The 24,568-nt window shown below is 45.2% G+C and overlaps 1 protein-coding gene and 1 pseudogene across 1 annotated transcript in view; one reads left to right on the forward strand and one right to left on the reverse strand.

The window, feature by feature from the left end:
* Nucleotides 1-24,568, reverse strand: part of LOC147904400 (protein ROOT INITIATION DEFECTIVE 3-like) — a 64,933-nt gene that overhangs the window by 16,377 nt on the left and 23,988 nt on the right. The window contains exons 5-6 of the mRNA XM_087391385.1: nucleotides 23,820-23,979; nucleotides 23,480-23,682 (exon numbers count right to left, since the gene is read on the reverse strand). Coding sequence (XP_087247511.1) covers nucleotides 23,480-23,682; nucleotides 23,820-23,979 — 363 coding nt within the window. The remainder of the gene's footprint in view (nucleotides 1-23,479; nucleotides 23,683-23,819; nucleotides 23,980-24,568) is intronic.
* LOC147904401 (uncharacterized) lies at nucleotides 20,009-21,563 on the forward strand (annotated as a pseudogene).

Genomic DNA, 24,568 nt, shown 5'->3' on the forward strand with positions numbered 1-24,568 from the left:
GCGATGCAGTTAGCTATTGGAAGACAAGACACATGTCTTTTGGTGCTTCTAAGGAGAAGATCCCAGTGCAACCAGGTGCCACTGAACCAGAAGAAGAAGAGGAGCAAGACAGTGATACTCTCTCATCCTCGGTATCTGAATCAATGGAAGAATCAGACGGGGGGGGAGGAGTTCTCAGAGGAAGAAGTTTACATGATGGGGGTGTCTCCGACCCTGTCACCCGCAGAAAAGGTAACAGCTAGTCCTTAACAGCTTGAATCTATGCTTTCCCCAGATCTCACTCCGAGTGAGAAAGACGAGTTCCTAGAAATGTTCAAAGATTTCCCTGACCTCTTCGCAACTAGCTACCACCACCTTTGCCATGTGAGTGCCATAAAACACAAGATAGAGCTGAAACCTGATGTGAAGGCCCAGAAGTATAGGAGATTAGAACCCCTACAGACCGATGCTTTGCGCTCAGAGTTACAGAAGCTTATAGAAGCTGGGTTTATTATTCCAGCTTACAATACTGAATGGGTTTCACCAGTGGTAGTTACTCCAAAGAAAAACAACAAGTGACAGGTCGGCATCGATTATAAGAAACTCAATGCGGCCACCAAGAGGGACCATCATCCTCTGCCCTTCAAAGACCTCATTCTTGAGAAGGTAAGTGGTCATGAGATGTATACTTTCTGTGATGGTTACTCCGGGTTTTATCAAATCAGAATTGCCAAAGAGGATGTGCTTAAAACCACATTTGCCAGACCCTGGGGGACGTTTGGATTCAAAGTAATGCCATTTGGCCTCACCAATGTTCCTGCTACCTTTCAAAGATTTATGCAAATGGTGTTTGCTCCTTATTTGGGGGTTTTCTTAGAGGTGTTTTTAGATGATTTTTGTATATTCTCGGCACGGAAGGAGCACGTCATGAAGGTTAGGTTGGCCTTCCAAAGGATCAATGATGCGAATGGTAGCCTCAACCCTGATAAATGCACCATTGGAGCCACTCAAGGGAGGCTATTGGGACATATTGTCTCATTCGAGGGCGTCAAGTCTGACCCCGAGAAGATAGAAGCTATCCTCAAGCTCTCCCCGCTAACAACCAAACGTCAAGTGCACTCATTTGTCAATCTAGCACCGCCGCTTCATTGATCAATATGCTGCTTTGACGTGACCCATGACTATGCTATTAAAAGATGGGGTTGATTTCTCTTGGGATGAGAATTATGATCATGAGTTGTACAAATCAAGAGTGCTCTGGCTTCCGAACCCATTCTACGCAATCCTAATTGGTCAAAGACTTTCTATATCAATCCTGGGTTTGATGAGCACACTCTGGCGGGTATTCTTCTCCAACAAGGGAAGGATTGGTTCATGTATCCCGTTCGATTTGCTTCTCGACAATTGCTCGAAACTGAACAACGCTACTCTGAGGCCAACAAGCATGCCTTGTCTTTGGTGTTCTGCATTAAGAATTTTAATGCATTATGTGACTGAAAAGTCCTCCATTATAATCTCTAGCAATGGTCTTGCAAAACAGGTTCTTCAATCACCAAAACCCATGGGCCGGCTGGCCAAATGGTATGCAGTTTTACAAGAATATGATTTTTCTTTCAAAATTATAAAAGGGAGTTGTTCCAACTTAAAGAATGCTTTGATTGATTTAGAGAAGTGCTTCGATGTAACCCTTGTAGCGGCCATAGAAGTTAGGGATCCATGGTATGATGGTATCTGCAAATTTCTGACCTCTTTCTCCTTTCCTCCAAAAAGTACTAGCTATGAGAGAAAGAAGATCCGCAAAGATAGTAGACGCTACACTTTCTTTGATGGGGTGTTGTACCATCAAGGCATGGATGGGGTACTAAGATGGGCCATTGATGCAGATGAAGTACCTAAGATATTAAAGCATTATCATGATGGATTTTATGGAGACCACTATGCCGGTGACTATACAGCTAAGAAGATTTTACATGCTGGGTACTATTGACCGACCTTGTTCAAGGATGTCACTATATATTGTAAAACTTCTGAACAGTGCCGATTCTTTAGTAGGAAGGATTTGCGTCCTGGGCAACATCACCCAGTGATGTCCATCCATCCATTTCAAAAGTGAGGAACAAATTTTGTTAGGTCCCTGCTCATGACTGCCCACAAAAAGAAGTATCTTCTGGTAGCCACTCAGTATGTCACTAAGTGGGCTGAAGCTATCGCCATCCCCCTCTGCAAATGGTAAGGCAATTTCAAATTTCATATTTGAACGTATCCGCACAAGGTTTGGGACACCCATGGAAATAGTATCTGACCATGAGAGTCCATTCTTAAATGAAGCTCATGGATGGGGCTTTTTGATTTCTCAAGCTAATGTTGGCCAAAGCCTATATCGTCGAATCACTCATTTGGAAGCTTCCCTTCCATGCCTTTGTTGATGCCTCCAACACAAAAATTGGTGCGGTATTGATTAAAGAAAGGACGAAGAATTGGTATTGATTAAAGAAAGGACGAAGAATTGGTATCCAACACAAAAATTGGTGCGGTATTGATTAAAGAAAGGACGAAGAATTGGTATCGCCTGGTTTACTATGCAAGTTGCAAATGTTGAAGCCCGAGAAGCATTATTTAATGATGGAGAAGGAGGCGCTCGGATTGAATTATTTCATCTGGAGGATCTGTCTCCTGATGCTCTAGATTTGTTTATATCTTGGAGGCTTGTGGCAATATATTAGCTATAGGCAAGGGGAGGGAAATGCACACATAGATTTTCAGAAAGTGATATGTTTGTTGGAAGCACTTGGTACATATGTATGCCACATGTTACTGGCTTGCAAAATCACACGAGACGTATCCAACGTCCATGGGACAAACGGAGCGGACCAACGACCTCCTTTGTAAATCCATGGGAAAAATGGCCACAGGGAACAGGAGCCAGTAGGATCAAAAGGTCACTGAAGCCGTGTGGGCTTACAACATCACCCATAAAACGTCTACAGGTCACACTCCTTTTGAGTTCGTGTATGGTACTGAGGCCGTTTTACCACTAGAAATAGAGATTCCGACCTTGAGATTGGCACAAGAACAGAGGATGACAGAAGATGAGCATGTAGAGGCCAGGTTGGTACAACTTGAGAAGCTAGATGAAACCCGACGTCTTGCACTCCATCCAACAAAGATCCAAAAGAACCGACAAAAGGCCCGCTTGGATGCTAAGATTCGCAAGGGATGGGAAAGACACTTTGCTGAGGGGGATGTTGTGCTATGCTTTGATAACAGATTGGACCACCAAATAGATAAAAAGTTCCTTTCACTGTGAACCGGTCCATACAAAGTCATCAAGGAACGTAGCAATGGGTCTGTACAAGTTCAAGAGCTGCATTAGCCATATGGCAATAAAGTGATCAACAAGCGTTATCTCAAGCCCTTCTTTGTTCGTGATGGTCTCAAGCATGAAAATGCTATGCATTCCCTGCCTAAGGGGGGGAACTATTTGACCAAGGTAAAAGGCATAAATATATGTGTATGCTTGTATGTGTGGCAATAGTATAATAAAATATGGTGTGCATAGGGCCCAGGGTTGAGGTGGCAAGGCATGACCATGTGCCACCCTTCCACATAAGCATAGTTGCCAGAAACGGCCGTTTCTTGGCAGGAAACGAAAACGGTGTTTCTTAAAGAAATGCTGTTTCGTAAAACCTGTTTTTGACCTAGACCCCCTAAATCGCAATTTCGCCGCCAGGCTCCTTTCTTCGCCGCCTCCCGCCCATTGCACTCCTTCTGTGCATCCTTGCTACTCTCTCCACCTTCTCTAAGCTCTCTCCATCCCTCCATCCTTTGCTCTTGGACTCTCCATCCCGTTTTCCTCGGACCTCCATCCTTCTCTCTCCATCCTCTTCATCCTTCTCTCCATCTTCTCCATCCCGCAAGCTGCAGCTTGGCAGCCTGCTCTCCATCCCTCCATCCTTCTTCTCTCCATCCTCTCTTTAATCTTACCTGTAACCTCTCCATCCTCCTCTCCATCCTCCTTCACTTCTACCTCTGATCCTCAAGGCTCCTTCCACCTCTCCATCCTCTTTTACCTCTGAGCTCTCCATTCTCCTCCTACCTCTCCATCCTTTCTCACTTGTGACCTCTCCATCCTCCTTCTCACCTCTCCATCCTCCTCAGTGCCGAGAGATGCTTATTGGGTCCATGTCTCCCTCCTGGATAGTTATAAAGGAGGCAGTGGCTCCAAGAAGTGGAGATGCAACTATTGCGGCATAAGCAAAACGGGGTCTGTCACACAGGTGAAAGACCATCTCGCAAGTGTTCCTAGCAAGGATGTAGGACCTTGTGAGTTCGTGCCTACTCCAGTGAAAGGTGGCCTAACAGAATGAAAGCGTGTGCATATGGCAGCCTTAGCTGCAAAAAGTGGAGGGCAAGGGCTGCAAGATGAAGAAGAGGCTGCTAACACTGAGCCATTGGATGATGCCAGCACATTGGGTTCTGCAAAGAAAAGTAGAGGGGCATCAACTACATCGAGCGCGGATGCTACAAGAACACCCTTGCCACATGGTTCAATTAGTGTGGATGCTAGTGTGGGAAAAAGAGGATCACTGCAAAGGTCTAGCATTCAAACACGCTTGCAAAAGCAAGCAGTGAAGGAGGCCACTAGTGAGCTCACAAAGCTCTTCATACAATGTGCAATACCCTTTCATGTGGCGAAGACTACACGATGGAGGAAGGCCATGAGAGCCGTAAGCCGCATTGGGTATGAATGGGAAGGGCCTACATATGAGGCCTTGCGGACAAGAGAGCTAAGAAGAGAGAGGGAATGTGTGGAAGACCAAATGAAGCCCTTGAAAGAGACTTGGAAAAAATATGGATGCACACTCTTATGCGATGGATGGTCAAATGCACACAGGAGGAATGTGTACAATATTTTAGTGTCTTCTTGCAAGGGAACCATGTTCTTGAGAGCCATAGACGCTTCCACTGCAGGTACAGTGATTACAGGGTTGTATATTTGGGAGCATTTACGGGCAGCCATTATGGAGATCGGTGTTGAGGATGTGGTGTAGGTGGTGACAGATAATGGCAGCAATTGTGTATCAATGGGTGACATGTTAGAAGATGAGTTTCCTAAGATTGTGATGGACACCATGTGCCTCACATTGCCTTGATCTTTTGATCGAGAAAAGATTGAGGACCTAGGGAAGATACATTGGATTGATGACATCTTCTCCACAGCCCGCAGTATCGTGAAGATGTCACGAAGAGACCCAAAGTCCTCAGCATCTATCGGGCTTACAGTGACCTTGAGCTATTGAAACCTCTAGCCACAAGGTTTGCTTACATGTTCATAGTGTTGGTGGAGAGGCTCGTGCGAGTGCGCCAGGGCTTGTTGCGCACGGTTGTGTCTCGCGAGTGGGGAGATTGGGATGATAGAGGCCAAGCAAAGTCTATCAAATTTTTTCGCATGATCATGGATGAGTCTTGGTGGAATCAGGCGGAGGCATTAATCAAATCGATTAATCCTATCTACACGGTGCTTCGCATCACGACCATGGAGGGAAACACATTTGGCATGGTTGCTTTGCATATTTATATCAAATCCATAGGCCGACTAAAGCTTGCGAGACTACCAACTAAGTTGGCAGTTTTAATTAGACCATTATTGCATGCGTATATCGACTAAAGGTGAATTTGGTTCACTTGAATAGTCTTCCTTCCCTATTCCTTTATTAATATATATACAAATATGTCCAATTTTTTGCATAGGGGATTTTAAACTTGATGTTTAAGCACAATATTGTAGAATCACGTGGGCTAGAATAGATGCATCTTGGAAGAGGAGTGAGAGCACAAGATGTAACCAAAATGTTGTTCACTATTGATTGTGAGAGAGGTGACTCTCTCTTATAGAAATGGGGAGAAGGTGGCACCTTCCCTACATCAGTGGCAATCAGCCCCTACATCAGTGGGACTGGCCTAAATCAAAGGAACCTCCCATGTGCGGACCTTTGGCTTACATCATCACTTAGGTCACACACTAGACACATCATAGCACTTGATGTGCCTCTACAACACACACAAACACACATGTGACTCCCCTAGATACACACATGCACCATAGAGCAAGCCCTTGATCACACTTATCCCAACATACTCCCCCTCAAGGGGTTGCCTCTTGCAATGTCAAGGATACATCTAGTCTCATAGTTTCTCATGCCATCTCATGGTGGTCAAGGATAAATCTATGGCTAGGATCTCATGCTAGCAAGGGTTCCCAAGGGTGTGAGGTTCACAAAAATGGGATAGACAAAACACATATCACATGGTCTACATCATATGATGACCAGAAGTGATTTACAAAAGACAAAACATATGACATTCTTTTTGGAGTACGACTCCAAGCAGAAACCTCAAAATTTGACCTAGTGATAATAAACAAAAATTCAAAAGACAAAGTGCTCAAAAAGCATAGTCTTTATCTTCAAAGTTTGATTCTTCATTTGCTGATGGAGTTCTTCCTTCGGCCAAATTTGCTTTGTTGTTGAAGTAGCCCTTCTTCACAAGAAATGCTTCATTCTCTTTGGAGTTGTTCTTCTTCATGGAATAACACATTCCCTTTTCCAATTGTAGCCAAAGGAACTTAATAAGCAAGATATATTTGAAGCATTTCCCTTGTGCACCAAATACTGTGAGAAGATGATCCCAAGCTTCATGTGAAGTTTCAAAGCCATCAATGTGGTAAATGTATGAGTCACTTAATCCCAAAGCAATGATAGCAAGAGCCTTCTTGTCTTTGATCAACCAGTTAGCTTCTTCTTTTGTAGACTTCTTATCCTTTCTATTCACAACATTCCATATCTTCTTTTTCATAAGCACAAACTTAGCTTTTGTTTGTCAAGTATGGAAACTAGTTCCATCAAACTTCTCTACTTGCTCGGGCTTAGTCATGTTTACAATTCAAGTACTCATCAATCATGAGAATCACATAGTCATCATTCTAAATGCAAAGTATAAGGACACTTATGAGCTCCATGACTGAGTTCTACTACTCAAGTACAAGCAAAACAATGAAAATTTGCAGTAAATAATAGAACCCCACTACTTATGGTGATTGCTCAACACCCTTTGACCAAAATATGCAGAATTCAATTAGCAGAGACCAAGGTAGATTGGAGGGTGCAATTCGCATAGCTCGTAGCTCTATTCAAGGGGATTTTTATGCAGAAATAAAGGCCTTATACCAGAGAAGGTCCTCAACCAAGGAAGCGTGCAATGTTGCGCCAGGTCGCCATAGCCGAGCTTAGTAAAATCGACTGGTCTTTTATCTGTTTCTCCTCCAAAACTTGACCAAACGGGGCTCAAACTTCATCAGCAGCTTGCTTGAAGTGTCGCCCAACTCGTGCTCAGAGGAATTTGGAAATGAGTGACCACAGAGGCGGCATTACACGATACATCGGCGGAATGTTTTCTTGTTGGCACAGGCGATGGAGGCACAATTTCACGACAAGCTTCGAGCTGAAGGGGCGCCCTACAGAGATTGTTCTACAACACAAAGGGCTTGGAGAATGGTTGCTTGTAGGTAGAGAACAAGCTCACACAAAATTTTGGAAGGAAAGAGGAAAATAGAGATGATGAGGAATCTTTGAAAAAACTAGTAGTTCATGCTAGAGAGAGCATCTAATGCTAGGCTAGGCTAGATCTAGAACCTAAAGCTCTGATACCAAATGTAGAATCACGTGGGATAGAATAGATGCATCTTGGAAGAGGAGTGAGAGCACAAGATGTAACCAAAATGTTGTTCACTATTGATTGTGAGAGAGGTGACTCTCTCTTATAGAAATGGGGAGAAGGTGGCACCTTCCCTACATCAGTGGCAATCAACCCCTACATCAGTGGGACTGGCCTAAATCAAAGGAATGTCCCATGTGGGGGCCTTTGGCTTACATCATCACTTAGGTCACACACTAGACACATCATAGCACTTGATGTGCCTCTACAACACACACAAACACACATGTGACTCCCCTAGATGCACACATGCACCATAGAGCAAGCCCTTGATCACACTTATCCCAACAAATATTTAATACGATCCTATTAAGCATGGACCCGCTAAATTACAAAATCCGATTTCTTGCCAGTTGATCATCATTAAGATAAGTAAACAATAAAACGGATATTTCATGTCGCATATGGCACAACCGAATAGATACCGCGTGATTGAATTATGCTAATCTTGTTTTATTTCAACCGGCTCTCCAATTTTTGGTCTCGCAAGTGGCATGAATCTTTGCATTCAATTGTCTCTCCAAAGTATAAGGATATGTATGCGAGTATGTATCCCTCTTATATAGTCAATGTACTAATCGCTTCTAAAAAACATTCATTATAGTCTCCCCATGAGCATGATGATTTACACATGATGTATATGTGTAGGAACCAAGCCAAAAAATAGTCAACAAATGTGACTGTACATGGGAGGCATGTGTGTGCAAAAGGTGCTAAAATCATGAATCCGAGAGAAAGATCACTACCAAGTGTCACGCTGAGTGATGAACTGCCGAATGACAAGAGAACTGAACTAGTGTCAGTGTGTGAATGTGTCTACATAAATAATTCATCACAATCATAATATTTCATCCATGGAACAAGTACAGTTCTTGACATAAATAAAGTGCCTCGAATAATTTTCAAGCACATTCACGGAACACATTGTGAATAGTGTCTTTGAGACATTTTTAGGATCATATCCAAAGATCAACTTGGCATTTAAGCGCATATTAATACTACAGTCTATGGGTTGCGAGAGTCAACACAATAGGGTTTCCTCCTTGGGCACATTCAGGGCAAAATTCGGGGCTGTCCCTTTGTCACTCTGATGCTTTTTGACTGGGAAAGCATACTCTCATGGATTGGTCGGGTTTCTCCAAATGGTAATTCTTTGTGTGCTGAAAGTATTCATTGGTCGAATGCTTTTGCTACTCCTCTAGCTTTGCAAGAGCCCAGACACTCTTATTTACTATGGTCCATGGTATTCGTCTTGTGGCAGATGTATTGGATGATACAGGTTCAGTGATGCCCTTTCCAATGGCGGCTCGTGGTTTTGCTCTAGGAATGCATTATCACCCCTACTAGCGTTTGATTGCTCAAATGCTTCAAGATTTTCAGCCAGCACCTCCCCTTCAGCTTCAAATTGCCTATGTGATTGGCTGCTTGTTTCGGACTTCACTGCTCAGCGTCCTCTTTCTTTGACTTCTCTCACACTTGCTAGTATATACAGTGTTCCTTGCCTCTCCTCTAGATTACAGCCCGTGCAAATCATGTGTGGTCTATGAGGCGCAATGCAAGGTGGTGCAAGGGTAGACTGCGTCAACTTTGGAATTGCAAACTCTCTCTTCGCCAACAGGTTTTTCTTTGGAGGATAGTGTTTTTCCTTCTAGCATAATTCTAGATCGAAGGCATATTGAGCTGGCTACGTGTCATCGATGCTTAGCTTCTTGGGAATCGGTGGCTCATATATTTTGAGCATTGTTAGCGATATTTCTTATGCTTCTTGAAAGTATCTTGGGGGCTCACTTTTCAGCCGGCTGTCTTTGGCAGGCTATTTTGGCTGTTTGGATTGTACCTTGACCAGTAGGGATATGATCTTTTCTTTTCATGGGTTCGCAATTGGGCCCCAAGGAATCTTTGGAAGGACAAAAGCCATTGGGTTCTTGATAATCCTTCTCTAAACAAGTTCTCTTTTTTCCGAGCGCCCCTCAGACGGTCCTTTTATGACTGTCTGCATGGGGGCCAATTGGATTACTCTCAGTACTTGGCATATATGCAAGTTTTTTAAAGATGTAATTCCTCTGTCTCTTGGAGACAACTTCTGTTAATATAATTATCTGGATGTCATCTACACACAAAAAGTAAGTGCGTGCGTGTGTGTGTGTGCACATGTACATATAGCTACATATATATTTAGATATACATGTATATGTAGATAGACAGATAGATAGATAGATAGACGTTTGGTATCAAAACCTTACTCCTCTACTAGCAGAAGCTAGTCCCACCTCAGTACGTGGTCTTGTTAAAAAATCAAGAGGGAATGAATCACTCAAACCTCCACCCAAGATCTCTCCAACTCTTACACACACTCAACTCAGATAGATGATCACAGATGCAACAAACACTCTCTCAGAAATAAATATGGACGGAGAGAGAAAGAGAGTATATTCATCCACCAGATGGTGGGCAGAAAAATAGCTCCAAGGGAGCAGTACAAAACACAGCAGACTGCTGGAGAAAACTGATGGACTCTCTCTCTCTCACAACCTGCTCCAGATCTGAGTGCTGAACACAGCCTTGGAGAGGCTTTCAGTCTTGTACTGGATGCTGGAATGAATGGAGGAGTAGGCCTTTTATAGGCACTGCCCAGGCCCCTTGAGTTGACCGACCAGCAGGGTCGGTACCCTGTCTGGTGGCCGACCACATGGGCCCTAGAAAACCGACCAAGGTTGGCCCTGGTCGGTGGCCCTGGTTGGGCCGACTTGGCCTGCCACAGGCCCCTATATAAGGGTGACCTGTGCAGCCAGTCTGCGCTGCTGCAGGAGCCTCCATGTGAGGCCTAAAGCCCTGTTTTACCTGCTGTTGCAGGCTGCAACCAGCCCGTGTGCTGGTTGCCTATGATGCCGACCTGAGTCTCTCTCCAGCCCTCCTACCTCTCACTGCCCCTTGTCCCCTCAAATCGGGGGCTCACAGGTGGGCACAGTGACTTTCTAACACCCCCCCTCAATGTCAAACTGTGGGCCAATCCCCATTCGTTTGATGAGGTGCTCCATCTATTCTCGAGGAATGCCTTCGTGAAGAGGTCGGACAAGTTGTCGGTGGTCGGGCGGTACATAAGCTCGATCACGTCGTCAATCATGAGCTCTCGAACAAAGTGGTAATGAACTTTGATGTGCTTGGTCCGCGCATGGTACACTGGATTCTTGGCAATGGCTATGCAACTTTGATTGTCGCATATCAGCACTGTTGCATCCTCCTGACATACGTCCATGTCCTCCAAAATCCACCTCAACCACAATGTCTCACAAGCTGCTGTACACGTGGCTCTGTACTCTGCCTCTGTAGATGAAAGGGCCACTGTGGGTTGCTTCTTACTCAGCCAAGAGATGGCACCAAATGCAAGTAAGAAACAATACCCTGTTGTTGATCTCCTGGTGTCAGCATCACCCGCCCAATCACTATCACAGAACCCACCTAGTTCGATGCCTTTGGTATAGGTGATCCCGTAGGTGCAAGTACCCTTTAGATACCTCAGCACCCGTAAACCTGCATCCCAATGACTCTTCCTGGGAGAAGCAGAGAACTAGCATAATAGCCCAACTACATAACAAATATCAAGTCAAGTATTGGTAAGGTAAAGCAAACTTCCTACCAATCGTCAGTACAAAGGAGTATCGACCAGCTGAGATGTGTCATGAACACTTAGCTTGAGCCCGACCTCCATAGGAGTTACTACTGTCCTGCAATCCTCCATCTAAAATCTCAGAAGTTCTATGCAATATTTCTCCTGTGAAATGAAGATCCTATCTTTGGCCTGCTCTACTTCTATCCCGAGGAAGTAGTGTAATAACCCAAGGTCAGTCATCTCAAACTCAGGCATGAGTAGCTCCTTGACCTGAGAAATCTTCTTAACATGGTCACCTCTCGAGATAAGATCATCAACATAGAGGATGAGTACCGATCGCAACCCCTTCTCAATGAACAAGTAGAGGTTTGCCTCAGAAGGGCTCCAACTTAGCCCTATCTTCTGAAAGAATACATCAATCCTTTGGTACCAAGCTCTGGGGGCCTGTTTCAGCCCGTATAGTGCCTTCTTCAACCTGCAGACCTTTAATGGGGACCCTGGATCTTGAAAGCCCGGTGGCTGCTCGACTTATACCTCCTCCTCCAAGGTTCCATTAAGGAATGCAGACTTCACGTCCATTTGAAAAATAGGCCACTGGAATTGGGCAGCAAGGGCAATCACTGCCCGGATAGTAACCATGCGAGCTGTGGGAGCAAAAGTTTCATCAAAATCCATGCCTTCAATTTGAGCAAAACTTTGACCACTAACCTTGCTTTATACTAGTCCCAAGTATTGTTCTTCAGGATAGCATCCATCTCTGCTTGCATGGCAGCCTACCATTCTGGATGGTCCTTCGCCTCCTCGAAGGTCCTTGGCTCTTCAAGCTGAGCCACCAACGCAAAATTCACGGATGGGATCTTCTGAAGACTTTGGGACTCGCAATCCAGAACTGCTACTCTCAGGTATTTCAGTGACCCGAGAGTCTTCCAATGTCCGTAAGTACCATTGGGGCAACCTCTTCTGCTTCTCAATTAGAGGAGGAACTAGAACTGCTTCTGGAACATCCTGCTCTTCCTCAGTACCTTGTGAAACATCAGCTTCTAATTTCGCCACCTCTTGGATGGTCAACCTGGGGTGGGGTGGGTTCGGGGGTTGAACAATCTCCTCCTCCTCAATCTGAGGCTCCTCCTAGGGTTCAGGTTCCTTTTCCTTGAAGACAACACCCCGACTGATAAGGATATGCTTCTTTACTACATCGAAGAGTCGATAGGCCTTGGATTCTTCGCTATACCCAACAAAGATACATTTTCTGCTCCGGGAATCAAGCTTGGTCCTGTCTTCCTTGTGCACATGCACCCATGCGTTAGAACCAAAAATGCGAAGATGAGTGATAGAGGGCTTCTTACCATAAAATGCCTCATATGGAGTCTTGTCCTTGACGGCCTTCGTCTTGGCCCTGTTGAGAATGTGTACGGCTGTATTGATAGCTTCACTCCAATAGGATTTAGAAAGGTTCCCACCTCGAAGCATAGCAAGCCCTATCTCCGTGCTGGTTCTATGCTTCCTCTCGGTTACCCCGTTTTGTTGAGAAGTATGTGCTGTGGTGAGTTGTCACTTGATCCAATGCTTGCGACAAAATGTGTTGAACTCATTTGAGGTGGATTCTCCCCCCTATCTGTACGGAATGTCTTGACATCCTCCCCTGTCTCCTTTTCAACTCTGGCCTTCCAGTCCTTGAACTTCTCGAAAGCCTGTGACTTTTTGGCCAAACAATACACCCAGGTCATTCTACTGAAACCATCCTTAAAGAGAAGTGAGTACCTGGATCCTACCCACGATGCTGTAGACATTGGGCCACAAATGTTGGCATGAACCAACTCAAGAGGTTTGCTGGCCCGAAACGAGGCCTCTTGTGGGAACTTGTCCATGTGCTGCTTGCCTTCTAGACAAGCCCTACACACACCATCCTTGCCTGTAATTGGTGGAAGTCCATCCACCATCTTCGACTTTGACATTTCAGCCAAGGTTCCATAGCTGATGTGACCGAAGCGCTCATGCCAAAGTTTGGACTTTCCGTTGTCTTCATGAACCAACATTGCACTGAGGCGGTATAGTCCGTTCTCTTCAACTCCTTGAGCCACCATCTGCCCATTTGCTTTGGATGTCACGGTGACCTTGCCATCTTGAAAGAGAACTGCCATGTTGTTTTTGTCCATCTAACTTACAGACGGTAAGTTCTTGCAAAGGTTGAGTACATAAAGTACTCCAGACATATCCTTCTCCTCACCCGCGGTTGTAATGAAAGGAATGCTACCGATGCCCTTCACAGGACACGTCCGGCTATCCCCGACAGAAACTTTGGAATCCGGGTGTGTACTTTCCACGGTTTTGAACCAAGTCTTTCCGTTAGATATGTGCTTTGAAGCACCGCTGTCAACATACCAACCCTCTTTTCCTTCACTGACTGCATACGCTGAACAATGTTCATTGATTAAAAACAACTGTCCAGTCGTCACATTGGCAGAATCATTCTTAGGCTCTTCTTTGTTCCTGGCTTCTCTCTTCCGCTTCTGATCCGCCTTCTTCTTTCGGCATTCTTTGGAGGAGTGTCCAAGCTTTTCACAGTAACAGCACTTCATTTTCTTCTTTCGGTCATCGTCCTCTTACTTCTTGAACTCCTTTGACTTGCCTTTTCTTGGCTTTGGCTACTAATGCCTTCTCGTCGGTTTGCGTAAAGAGTTTCTCTCGAGCCTCCTCCTGAAGCAGGAGTGGACCAAGCTCCTCAAAGGTGATTGGCTTAGTCAGTTGACCCGCAGTGACCGTAGTCACAAAACTTTTGAAACTCCGTGGCAACTTGTGGAGTGTGAGCAACGCCAATTGACTCGAGTCCACCTTCTGACCAACCGCCGCTACGAGCTGGTCCCGCACGACTTTCACCTTTGTCACATGGTCATGCACACTATCACCCTCATTCATATCAAGATTATAAAGCTGATGCTGAAGAGTAATGATACGGGCTGTATTATCGGTTTCATACAGCTCCTTCAGTATGGCCCACGCCTCTGAAGACGTCTCTACCAACTGGATATGAGGAATCACAACATCTGCTATCATGCCAATTAGCATTGCTAAGGCTTGAGCATCCCTCTCCTCCCACGCACTGAGTTCATCCGCATTTGCTTCAAATAAAACTTCACCTCTTTTGTCCACAATGTCCTCCGGCTTCTCCTCGGTCCCAATCACTATCTTCCACAGCTTCCGTGCCAACAGATGGCTTCGGATTTTGACTTTTCACATTGGATAGTTCGTCCCATCGAGCTTTCCAGCTTCACCAAAATTGGGAATAAATGAAGAAGGAAGATGATTGGAGATGGAGGAAGGACGAGCAGTGGGTGTAGAGGCTTCTGAACGCTGATCCATCTCGGTGAATAGCAAACTGAAAAAAAACTGAAGCAAAAAAGATGTACTGACCTCCCGTGCTAGCCTGAGCTGAAAACAGAATCACCTTTCTGCCAAGGGACTCCTTCCTTCAGAGAGTGCTTTGATGAAGAAGAGTTGAGAGCCTATGGCTCTGATAGCATGTTAAAAAATCAAGAGGGAATGAATCACTCAAACCTCCACCCAAGATCTCTCCAACTCTTACACACACTCAACTCAGATAAATGATCACAGATGCAACAAACACTCTCTCAGAAATAAATATGGACGGAGAGAGAAAGAGAGTATATTCATCCACCAGATGGTGCGCAGAAAAATAGCTCCAAGGGAGCAGTACAAAACACAGCAGACTCTGTTGCAGGCTACAACCAGCCCGTGTGCTGGTTGCCTATGATGCCAACCTGAGTCTCTCTCTCTCCAGCCCTCCTACCTCTCACTGCCCTTGTCCCCTCAAATCAAGGGCTCACAGGTGGGCACAGTGAGTTTCTAACAGGTCTCCAGCAAAGGATCTTCCTTTCAAGGAAAAACACTTAAGGGGTGAACATGACAGCTGGCCCAATGCGCAATGAAGTAAGGGTGTGAGTAGCTTCTAGTTGTTGATGTTAGAGTTTGGAAGGTCATCTCCCCATCAATGAGCCCCCAAATAAAGACAGCATAGGGGAGGTGCACCAAGAGGCAGTCAGGGATGCCACGAGGGCATCCACAGGGGAAAAACATACAGCACTGGCAGGGCTGCCACATGGGCAGCATGCTGGCTGCCATATGAGCAGCGAGGATTGAACAAGGGTCTGGCAGATGGCTGCAACTGGAGCAGCATCAGCCTGGAGCACAAGAAACCCTGCAGGGACAGCCAGACGGAGCTGTCAAGGGCGGTCGGATGGCAGCAAGCACTGCTGCAGATCTACCACAGTAACCAGGACCAAACTGGAGATGTTTAGAACTGTTCAAAGGTTTCCAAGGTATGGCTGTGCAGCATACTACAGCAACAGGCACAGCTGACAGAGGCTGTTTGGAGCTGCCAAACTGGTCAAGGTGCACCAGCAGGTTAGAGAAGTGCAGAACCAAAGCACTTGGAGGAGATCTGCCATGCAGCAGTATTGTGCCTGGATTGGACCAGGTAAAGTATGCAGAAAGGGCCAGAAACAGGGGAGGCTGAAGGCAGGCCAACAGCAGGCTGCCATGGGGCCAAGTCAGGCAGAAAGTCTGCAAAAGAAGCCACAGACTGGGTCGGCCCAATCTGTGCGAAAGTCAGGCAGGTTTGTTGGGATTCCAGCCCAGAAAAAGGCCCATCCCTGTGGCATTCATTATTCAAGTGTTCAGGCTTTCTGGAGCTCCAATTTTGGCTGCCACCACTACAGCAGGGAGCTCCAAAACTACAGCAACAAGTCTTCACAAGGGGCTGTCTACACAGCAGAAAGGGAGGACAGATTCAAGGGAGACTTGTGCCTCACCATTGGCTACCAACACAGCAGCAAGAAGGTCAAGGATCACGGAAGCAAACACTGCCTTACGATAGGCTGTCCAAGGTGTGTTTGCAGGGTACCATTACGAAGCCCAAACAAGCTTTAGGAGAGCAACACAGGCATGCACACCAGAGGGAGCAAGAAGACTCTTCATCAATGCTAGCTCTTAAACCAAACGAAACAACCCCAACCAAGCCAAGTAAATGTTTGACCCTCGTGGGGTACAACTCCAAGCCGGAATCCTTGTACCCAAGCCGGAATCCTCGAAACCACAAGACAATCCCGCAAAACAACCCATAAGGTCCAAGCTAATAATACCTAGAGCCATCCCCAAGCCTAATGTCTAGACCACTACAAGAAGCTGGCCATTCTCAAGGTCGGAACATTCGTCCCACACCACATGCTCCTTCCCTTAGCTACCACTCCCAGGCCAATAGGTCTACCTCTAGAGGAGGAAACAACTCCTTGTACCTCTCTCTGGGCCCGTGGAGGTTGCTTGCTACAGCCAAGGCTCCCCACAAGATAAACAAAGAGAGTGTTCCCAAGAATTACACATTGCTAATTCCAAATCCAACTTCCTTCCTTAGTGTGTACTAGTGTAGAGAGAGAGGTGCAGACAGTGAATGAATTGTGCTGAAGAAAGTCTAGTTTATTAAAGCAGACCAAAGGGTCTATGAGATTAAAGAACCTGACCCACTAAGCAGGTATCAAGACCCATGACGAATACAAAAGAAAACACATAGTCATAATCACAATGACACTGATAGAGAGAGAGAAAACACTCCGATCTCATGGAGAGGATGAGGGCCGGCAGCATTGTGGTGATCATCTGGGAGCTGCCGGGGATGAGAGACTGGGTCGGCACTGTGCGAGGCTACTGTGGCAACATAAAGCCTACGATGGAGCGCTGACGACTGTCAATATGTGTGGTTCGTTGTGGTCTCCTATCTATGGCCCTACGACGAAACGTGCCACTGTCACTCTTGTAGGCCGTGTCTCCAATCCGGTGAGCATCACCTAGTATAATTTGTGCCTTGTCCTACTGGCAAGTTGAGTTCGGATCCTCGGATCAACCGTCTGTCTAGGTCTGACTAGAAAAACTCACCGATCATGCTTTGTGTGGAGTCTAGCTGTGTATCCTGATCTCACATATGTGCTCTGAGCAAATGCTCCCTGTGTCTGACAGCCTCATGGCTGGCCGCCAAGCATTTTTTATCTAAGTAGGACAGGAAATTGGACAGAGGGCCAAAACCATCACTAAGGAGGCAATGATAGCGACCTCAAATCTCATAGTATAACAAGCATCTGAAAGCAAAGTGCTCCTCCAACTCGATCCCCTGATGATCGCATAGAGTGCAGATGTGACCATCTATGGGTATCCTCCACCCGTCCACTCTAAATTAAAAGTCGGTGTGATGAGACGCAAAACTCCCTAAATGATATCCTCAAGGAGTGGGGGAGATGAATCGATGTGTATCTTGGCCGATCAATGAGGTCCTCTGTTGAAATTTGCAAGCAATGGTCTTTGTAAAAGTTGAGCTTCACAGGGGAGCTCACGGGTGCCCACCAAAACCTGAATGTGTGTAGTTGTAAGAGATCCTCTCGAATGACCTGGAGGCTGGTTGACCTCATGATATGTGAGCGGAACGGAGGGGGCCTCAATGCTATACTAGAAGAGGGGTAGTTTGTCTATGTGGAGCCCCAGGCTCTCAAACCACTTGCATGTACGTGCATGCTAGCGTCTCTGGTTACCCTCGGCCGCTAGTACCATGGATGAGGATAGGACCAACCACGGTGGCCAGTGTCGCCCTGCAGTACAAAGCGATGCGGTAGAGATATGTGGTAACCTGGAATGCTGCATCAAGCTGTAGTGGAGATACTCCTAACTCAGCTAAGACTATATGCAGACTGAAGGCTTATTGCGGACCATCCGTGAAAGCATGAGAACCTGAAGCCTCTCAACTCTAACCCAATTTGTCTCTGATACTAGCCCCCAACAAGAGCTGCCATACATACCCATTAGGCGGACCCAAGAGTTAAAAGAACAGTCTTAGTCCAAGGATCGTAGAAGTCAAAATGAAAGCATTGCCGCTTGAAAACTAGCTAGTGAAGCATATCCTCTACACAGTCGGGCCCATAGTGTCAGTCGCATCGTGAAGATTGGCCAAGAGATAAGAATCCCCAAGTATATGTAGGATGCAACCACCTCCACCGGTAACCCATCCATAGTGAAGTGCTCTTTGTGCATAGCAACCTAGGATCTATTGAAGATCATGAGCTTGGTTTTACCAAGGTTGAGTGAGGTATTCACAAGTGTGCTGCATCATTGAGTGAGAGAGACAAAGCTGATCCTATTCCACATACGGTATGAGAATTGAGTGATTCTTTTTTTAATTTCCAACACGCCCAAGTCATCTCCAGATCATACCCCAACTCCTGTAAAACGTCTAATGAGTCAGGCTCTCAGCACCTAAGTTGCAGGAAACGTCAGGGAAAATAGGGAAACGCTATTTCCCTACATTTCCTAAAGCTTGACGTTTCCGAAACGTGGAAACGCCAGCTCTTACGTGCAGCGCTGGTCCACTGAAAAATGGCTAGTGGTCTCCACCAACGATTGGCCGGTGGCTCGTCTGTGGTCGTCAAGCTCTCTAACAACGCTCTTGTGGCGATGAAGACACACTACATATCGTTAGACGGACCTTGTGGTGATGAACGATGGTGCATGCAAAGCTTGTGGTGATGAGCAACGACACTAGCGATGAACCTTCGTCCACCATATGTTGCTCTGACAGAACAATCCACCAACATTTTGGTGGTTAGCATGCATGTGTAAAGACATTCCAAATTGGAATGCATGCGGGCATCTTTATAAGCACCTTGCGTAGTCCGTCGCACTCCATCGCTGGGTATGAAGCCGCTCAAGTATCGTACTTGAGTGTTGGTCTGTGATTGCTTGAAGTTCACATGCCCCTACTTTTTGTGGTGTTGCAATTGTAGTTCGCAAGCCCCTGCTTCATTCGACGAGCGATGCTACTACAGCTATTCTGCATTCCATGGTCAGGCTGCTATCAGGTTCTGTCAGAATTTCAATGTGGTTGTAACGACTACTATTAGTGACGTAGGCTTCTATTTCGTTCAATGTTTGTGTAGTCTTCGTGATTGCCATTGGCTTCTATCGTTGTGCAGGTGCAGGTCTTTCTCTCGCTAGAGCACCCTGTCTCTTAGAATACCAGCATCTCCTCTCTCTCTCTCTCTCTCTCTCTCTCTCTCTCTCTCTCTCCAGAATTCTTCTTTAGCCCTTTCATTCCTTTCTTTCCTCACTCACCATGAACCATGGCGCCAATGACAATAATCTTATGTGCTTCTGTATGCATTGTGTGCCGAGAGATGTGATATTTTCTCAGTGCACCTGCGCGCTCAAGCTCGATTCTGCTCTCTCCCTTGATGATGCCATCCGTCAAAGGGCACTCAACTGCAAGTGCATAAGCTTTATTTGCACCCCTGAGTGGTATTGCGTGTTGTACCAACGACTTGAGGCTGCTAGCTTGGGTAAGAGGCGAAGAAGGCGTTAACCAGATTCGTCACAGTAAGGTGTTTTTCAAGTTCCAAGATGCCACGGTTTGCACAAGATCTTGAGCCACTTTGGAAGTATGTTGCAGAAAAGGGCAGCTTTGGCAAAGGAGGGAGCAAGAAGTGGTCGTGCTCTTTTTGTGGATGCGAAAGTTGTGGCTCGTACTCTCGTGTGTGTGCTCATCTTCTAGGAATAAAGAACATGGGTGTCCAAGTTTGCAAAAAGGTGCCAGCAGATGAGAAGGCAGCAATGGCACGTGAAGATCATGAATCTTCTAGTAAGAAGCACAAGGGCCCCACTGGTTCCAACTCGAGTGCCGGTCCAAAGGCATTATCTCAATCAACTATGCCCATTGTATTCAACAATGCTTCAAGGGAGGAGGTTGATGACTCTGTGGCTCGTTGCTTCTATGCCAATGGATTGCCATTTGCTCTTGTACGGTCTCCATATTTCACGGGCATGGTAAGTGCAATTGCTTCATTTGGAAGGGGATATAAACCTCCAAACTATGAGAAGCTCCATACCTCTCTTTTGGACAAGGAGAGAGCAAGGGTGTCAAGGAGCCTATCCATGGTTGAATCTACTTGGCCATACTATGGATGCTCTATTGTTTCTGATGGCTGGACTGAAACTGCAAGGAGACCTCTTCTAAACATTATGGTTTGCAGTGCACGAGGAATCGTATTCAAGAGATCCATAGATACTTCAAGTTGTTACTGATAATGTCTCAAACTGCAAGCTAGCTGGTCATTACATGTCTTTTGGACCCCTTGTGCTGCCCATTGTTTGAACTTGTTGCTGAAGGATCTCTCAGCCCTAGCATGGATGGAGCTGGCAATCTGTTATGGCAAGGAAGTGCAGCAATTCATCTCCAATCATGAGGCACCGAGGGCTATGCTGTCCAAATTTTCAAAATTGAAATTGTTAAAGCCCGGTGACACTAGATTCGCATCAAACTTCATTATGCTCCACCACTTGGTAAAAGTAAAGGCGGGCTTGAAGCAGATGGTTGTCAGCCAAGATTGGGATGATTGGAGAGGTCGAAATGATTCAAAACACCATATTGTCAACCTCATTTTGGGATGTGAGAGTGTGCTGGCCTATCATGCGCATGTTACGATTGGTGGACAAGGATGATGCATGTCTTGGTGTGATCTATGAAGGTATTGATCAAATGCTTGAGAATATAAAAGAGATCCTAGCCGGAGAAAGCAATGGAGACACAATCTATGAAGAAATAAGAGAAATTGCAGAAGTGAGATGGGATATGCTTCATTCTCCTCTCCATGCCACAGCCTTTCTTCTCAATCCAAAATGGTTTGGTAAGAATCCACAACAAGATGCTGAAGTGATGAGAGGTTGGAGGCAAACTCTAGATAGAGTGGGAAAGGATGCTGCAGAGAGGACTTTGATGAAGGATCAATTGTCAATGTATCTTGGCCAAGTGGGTGCATTTGGTGAGCCCTCTGCTTCTACAGATAGAGAGTGTCTTTCTCCCGTTGCTTGGTGGGAGAACTATGGTTCGGATACCCCTCAATTGCAAAAGTTGGCAATCAGGCTCCTCTCACAAGTATCAAGTTCCTCTGCAGCAGAGCGGAATTGGTCGACCTATGGGTTCATCCATTTACTCAAACGTAATCGGCTTGCTCATAAAATGGCAGAGAATCTTGTGTATGTGCACAGCAACCTCCGGCTTCTCTCTAGGAGTGACCCATCGTATAAGTCTGGCCCTTCTCAGCAATAAGATGTTCATGAGGAGGAAGAGGAAGATGGTGCACTTTCCATGTAATCTTCATTTTCTCAGTGATGTAGTAATGCGTATGTGCATTGTACACATTTCATTTAAATGCTGGAATTAATGGAACATGTGATGCAGCTGGAATTGTGTCTGCATATGTTGCTGTAATTGCTGCAGAATTCCTAGTGTTACGTAGAAATTCCTAAATTTATGTGTGTGTGGGATGCAGCTGTAATAAAAGAATGTTATTATTTCAGAATTCATAGAGGTATATGGTTTCACAAGTATTCTTTACTGAGCCTACCCCCGCTGTTTCCTTTCAATTGAAGAGGCGTTTCGGAAATGTTTCAAAACTTGGACGTTTCCTGCATGGAAACGTTTCCTGCAACTTAGCGAGTCAGCACAATGTCAAAAGCCTTGGGGAAATCCACAAAGCAGCATTAAACCAATAATATAAATTTGTCCAAAGATGGACCAAACCATATATCTAGATGAATCCAGGAACATGCCCAAACTCATCCTCTAAAAACAACATTTTGTATATGGACCAAACCACATACAAAATGTGGACACAGTGTGCCACCATCTATCGGAAGGGTGCTGCCTAGATGTGGACCCCTGCTGTGTCTTTTATTGCTGTCTGCTGCGCAGATGCCTGCAGATTCTTTCCAGCTTGCTCTGGCCTGTAGATCACCCCTAAACTTGCCCTGGATGCTGTGCAGGTCTGTAGACCTGCTTGCTGCCTTCTAAACTGGATCATACAACTCCATCTGGCTGTCCTTGCAGCGTTCCTTCTGCTCCAGACTGATGCTGCTCCAGTCGCAGTCATCTGACAGACCTTTGTGCAGTCCTTGTTGCCCACATGGCAGGTAGGATGCTGCCCATGTGCTGCCATTTGCTTCGTCTTCTAGAATTTTGAAGGTGCACCTAGAAAATGATGTGCATTATCCATGTTGAGCACCATATGCACACTATAGACAATTAAATCTAATTTGTTGCGACAAGTTTATCCAGACAACTTCTGAATCTATATTTTTTACCACATTTTCTGATCCAAGTAAGTGGTTTTCATGCAAATTTAAGGAATTTTCATAGCTCGCTCAGGTTTTTATATTCGCAAGCAGTTCTATCTATTGTGTAATGTCTAGCAACTTCCTTATCTTAGGCTTACTATTCATGTCACCCTTGGTGTTGTTATTACTAATGGCATCGTACTGCAGTCATCTGGAGGCATATGCTATTTTATGTGCAATGCCCTATCCAAGGCTAGATGCAATTCTCGACAGGATCGGAGACAATTCAAAAACCCCACGGTAACTGTTTGTACAGTTAAAAATTACTACAGCATCTACTTTTTTGCATGTAGGTGAGATTATCACTCTACAGGAGGTCAATTATGTAATCAATAGCAGGAAAACTTTCCTTGAAGCTCCTTTGAAGCCATAATCATGTATTCAAATGCTTAGATGGAATACAGCTTTAAAAATACGTTTCTCACCTTTCACACTAATCTACAAGGGGAGATCACTTGCTAAGCTGTTCCAGGATTTGCAATGTCTCTGTAGTACCCCAGTTGGTTTGACAAAACCTGCCAAAGTTTACTTCCTGACCGTTTTCTTACAATTGCCATAGATAACAATGAGCACCTCCACCCACACCCTGAACTTCCATCCCACTGTGACAGATGATCTTGCCCCATGAAATGTGAACCAAGGCATTTGCCAGTCCACTTGGCAGCCATCAAAAGATGCCACAAACTATTAATGGATCAGCAGAAGACTTCTGGATGTAAGCTCAGTGTTCAACAGGGACAGTTTCTAAAACCTAAGAACCAAGACAACAAATATAGGCAAGCCCAAAAAGTCATATCCTCTGCAGAGCTGAGGCTTATAAACACTTTAAGATGAATTTTTAATGTAACCAAGGATTGTAGCTTCAAAAGGTTTACAGCATCAAACATTGGGTACCTGTGACCCATGAGGGCGGATATCATGCCATCTGTGATTATTCCAGTTGCACCAGATACACCGAAGTTCAGAGGAGCAACAAATATTCTGCCATCAGTACTACCAGCATACAATGAATATTCACCCGGGTCGAGTACCACAGCATTGATGGCAGCTGGAAATTTTATAGTTCGGAGAAGACTCCCCAAAGCTAAGCTCCAAACCTGAAAGACATTTTAGTCAACTTAAACTCACTGGTCTATGGAGGATGGCAAAACATGAACTAGCACAACCTGTGTATGCAGCTTTAAGACCAACATAAATAAGTAGGTTCAAGAAGGAAGAAAGACATTACACGAACCTTACAAAGGGTGTCGAGGGAACAAGACACTATGATTGCACTAGAACCCCCACACCCGCAAAACAGGCCTGTGATTCCCAAAGTGTGACCTGACCATGTATACAGGTAAGGCACTTGCATCTTGCCTTGAGCTCCTCCATCTTCCAATGAGTCCAAGACCCTAAATAGATCCAAGGAAAACAGGGAGTTCCCATAAATCTTCAAGTTGTCAATTTTAGGATAAACAGAGAGGCATCCCTCCCAAAAATAGAATGGGCAGTACTACACGAGAAAAATGACAAACAAGTTTTACATTTCACTCCCAAAATCTCTCAAAAACATGAGCTAAATTAGCCTTTCATCACATGAAATAGAAAATCCCAACAGAGCTAATATAGTCAGCATGGAACCAATGTTCTGTCCTGCCGCCTGTATAGATTATACAAGATAATGTAGTGGTTTTTAAAAAACCCATAATACATTTCAACCTATATACTATGCTTAGTCGATTTCTGGCATGTGGCGTGCAGTCGAAGATATTTTTTAGAAACTAGAAAACAAAATCACAGACCAGAAATTTTTCATGTTCGCACATGTGCAATTTCTCATATTTGATTCGTGATCACACGCATACCATTCAAGCCATTACACACCAAGCAAAGAAATGTACAAATAAAAACATGACATCACAAGGCAATGACAGAACAGCAAATTCACCTTTCCATGGCAATGGTTCGAAAAGAGAAACATATGAGTCTTTTGAGGAGAGC

Source organism: Dipteris shenzhenensis, chromosome 2 (genome assembly GCF_047967505.1).
Source record: "Dipteris shenzhenensis isolate YYH24624 ecotype China chromosome 2, Dip_SZ_1.0, whole genome shotgun sequence".
Taxonomy (NCBI): Eukaryota; Viridiplantae; Streptophyta; class Polypodiopsida; order Gleicheniales; family Dipteridaceae; genus Dipteris; species Dipteris shenzhenensis.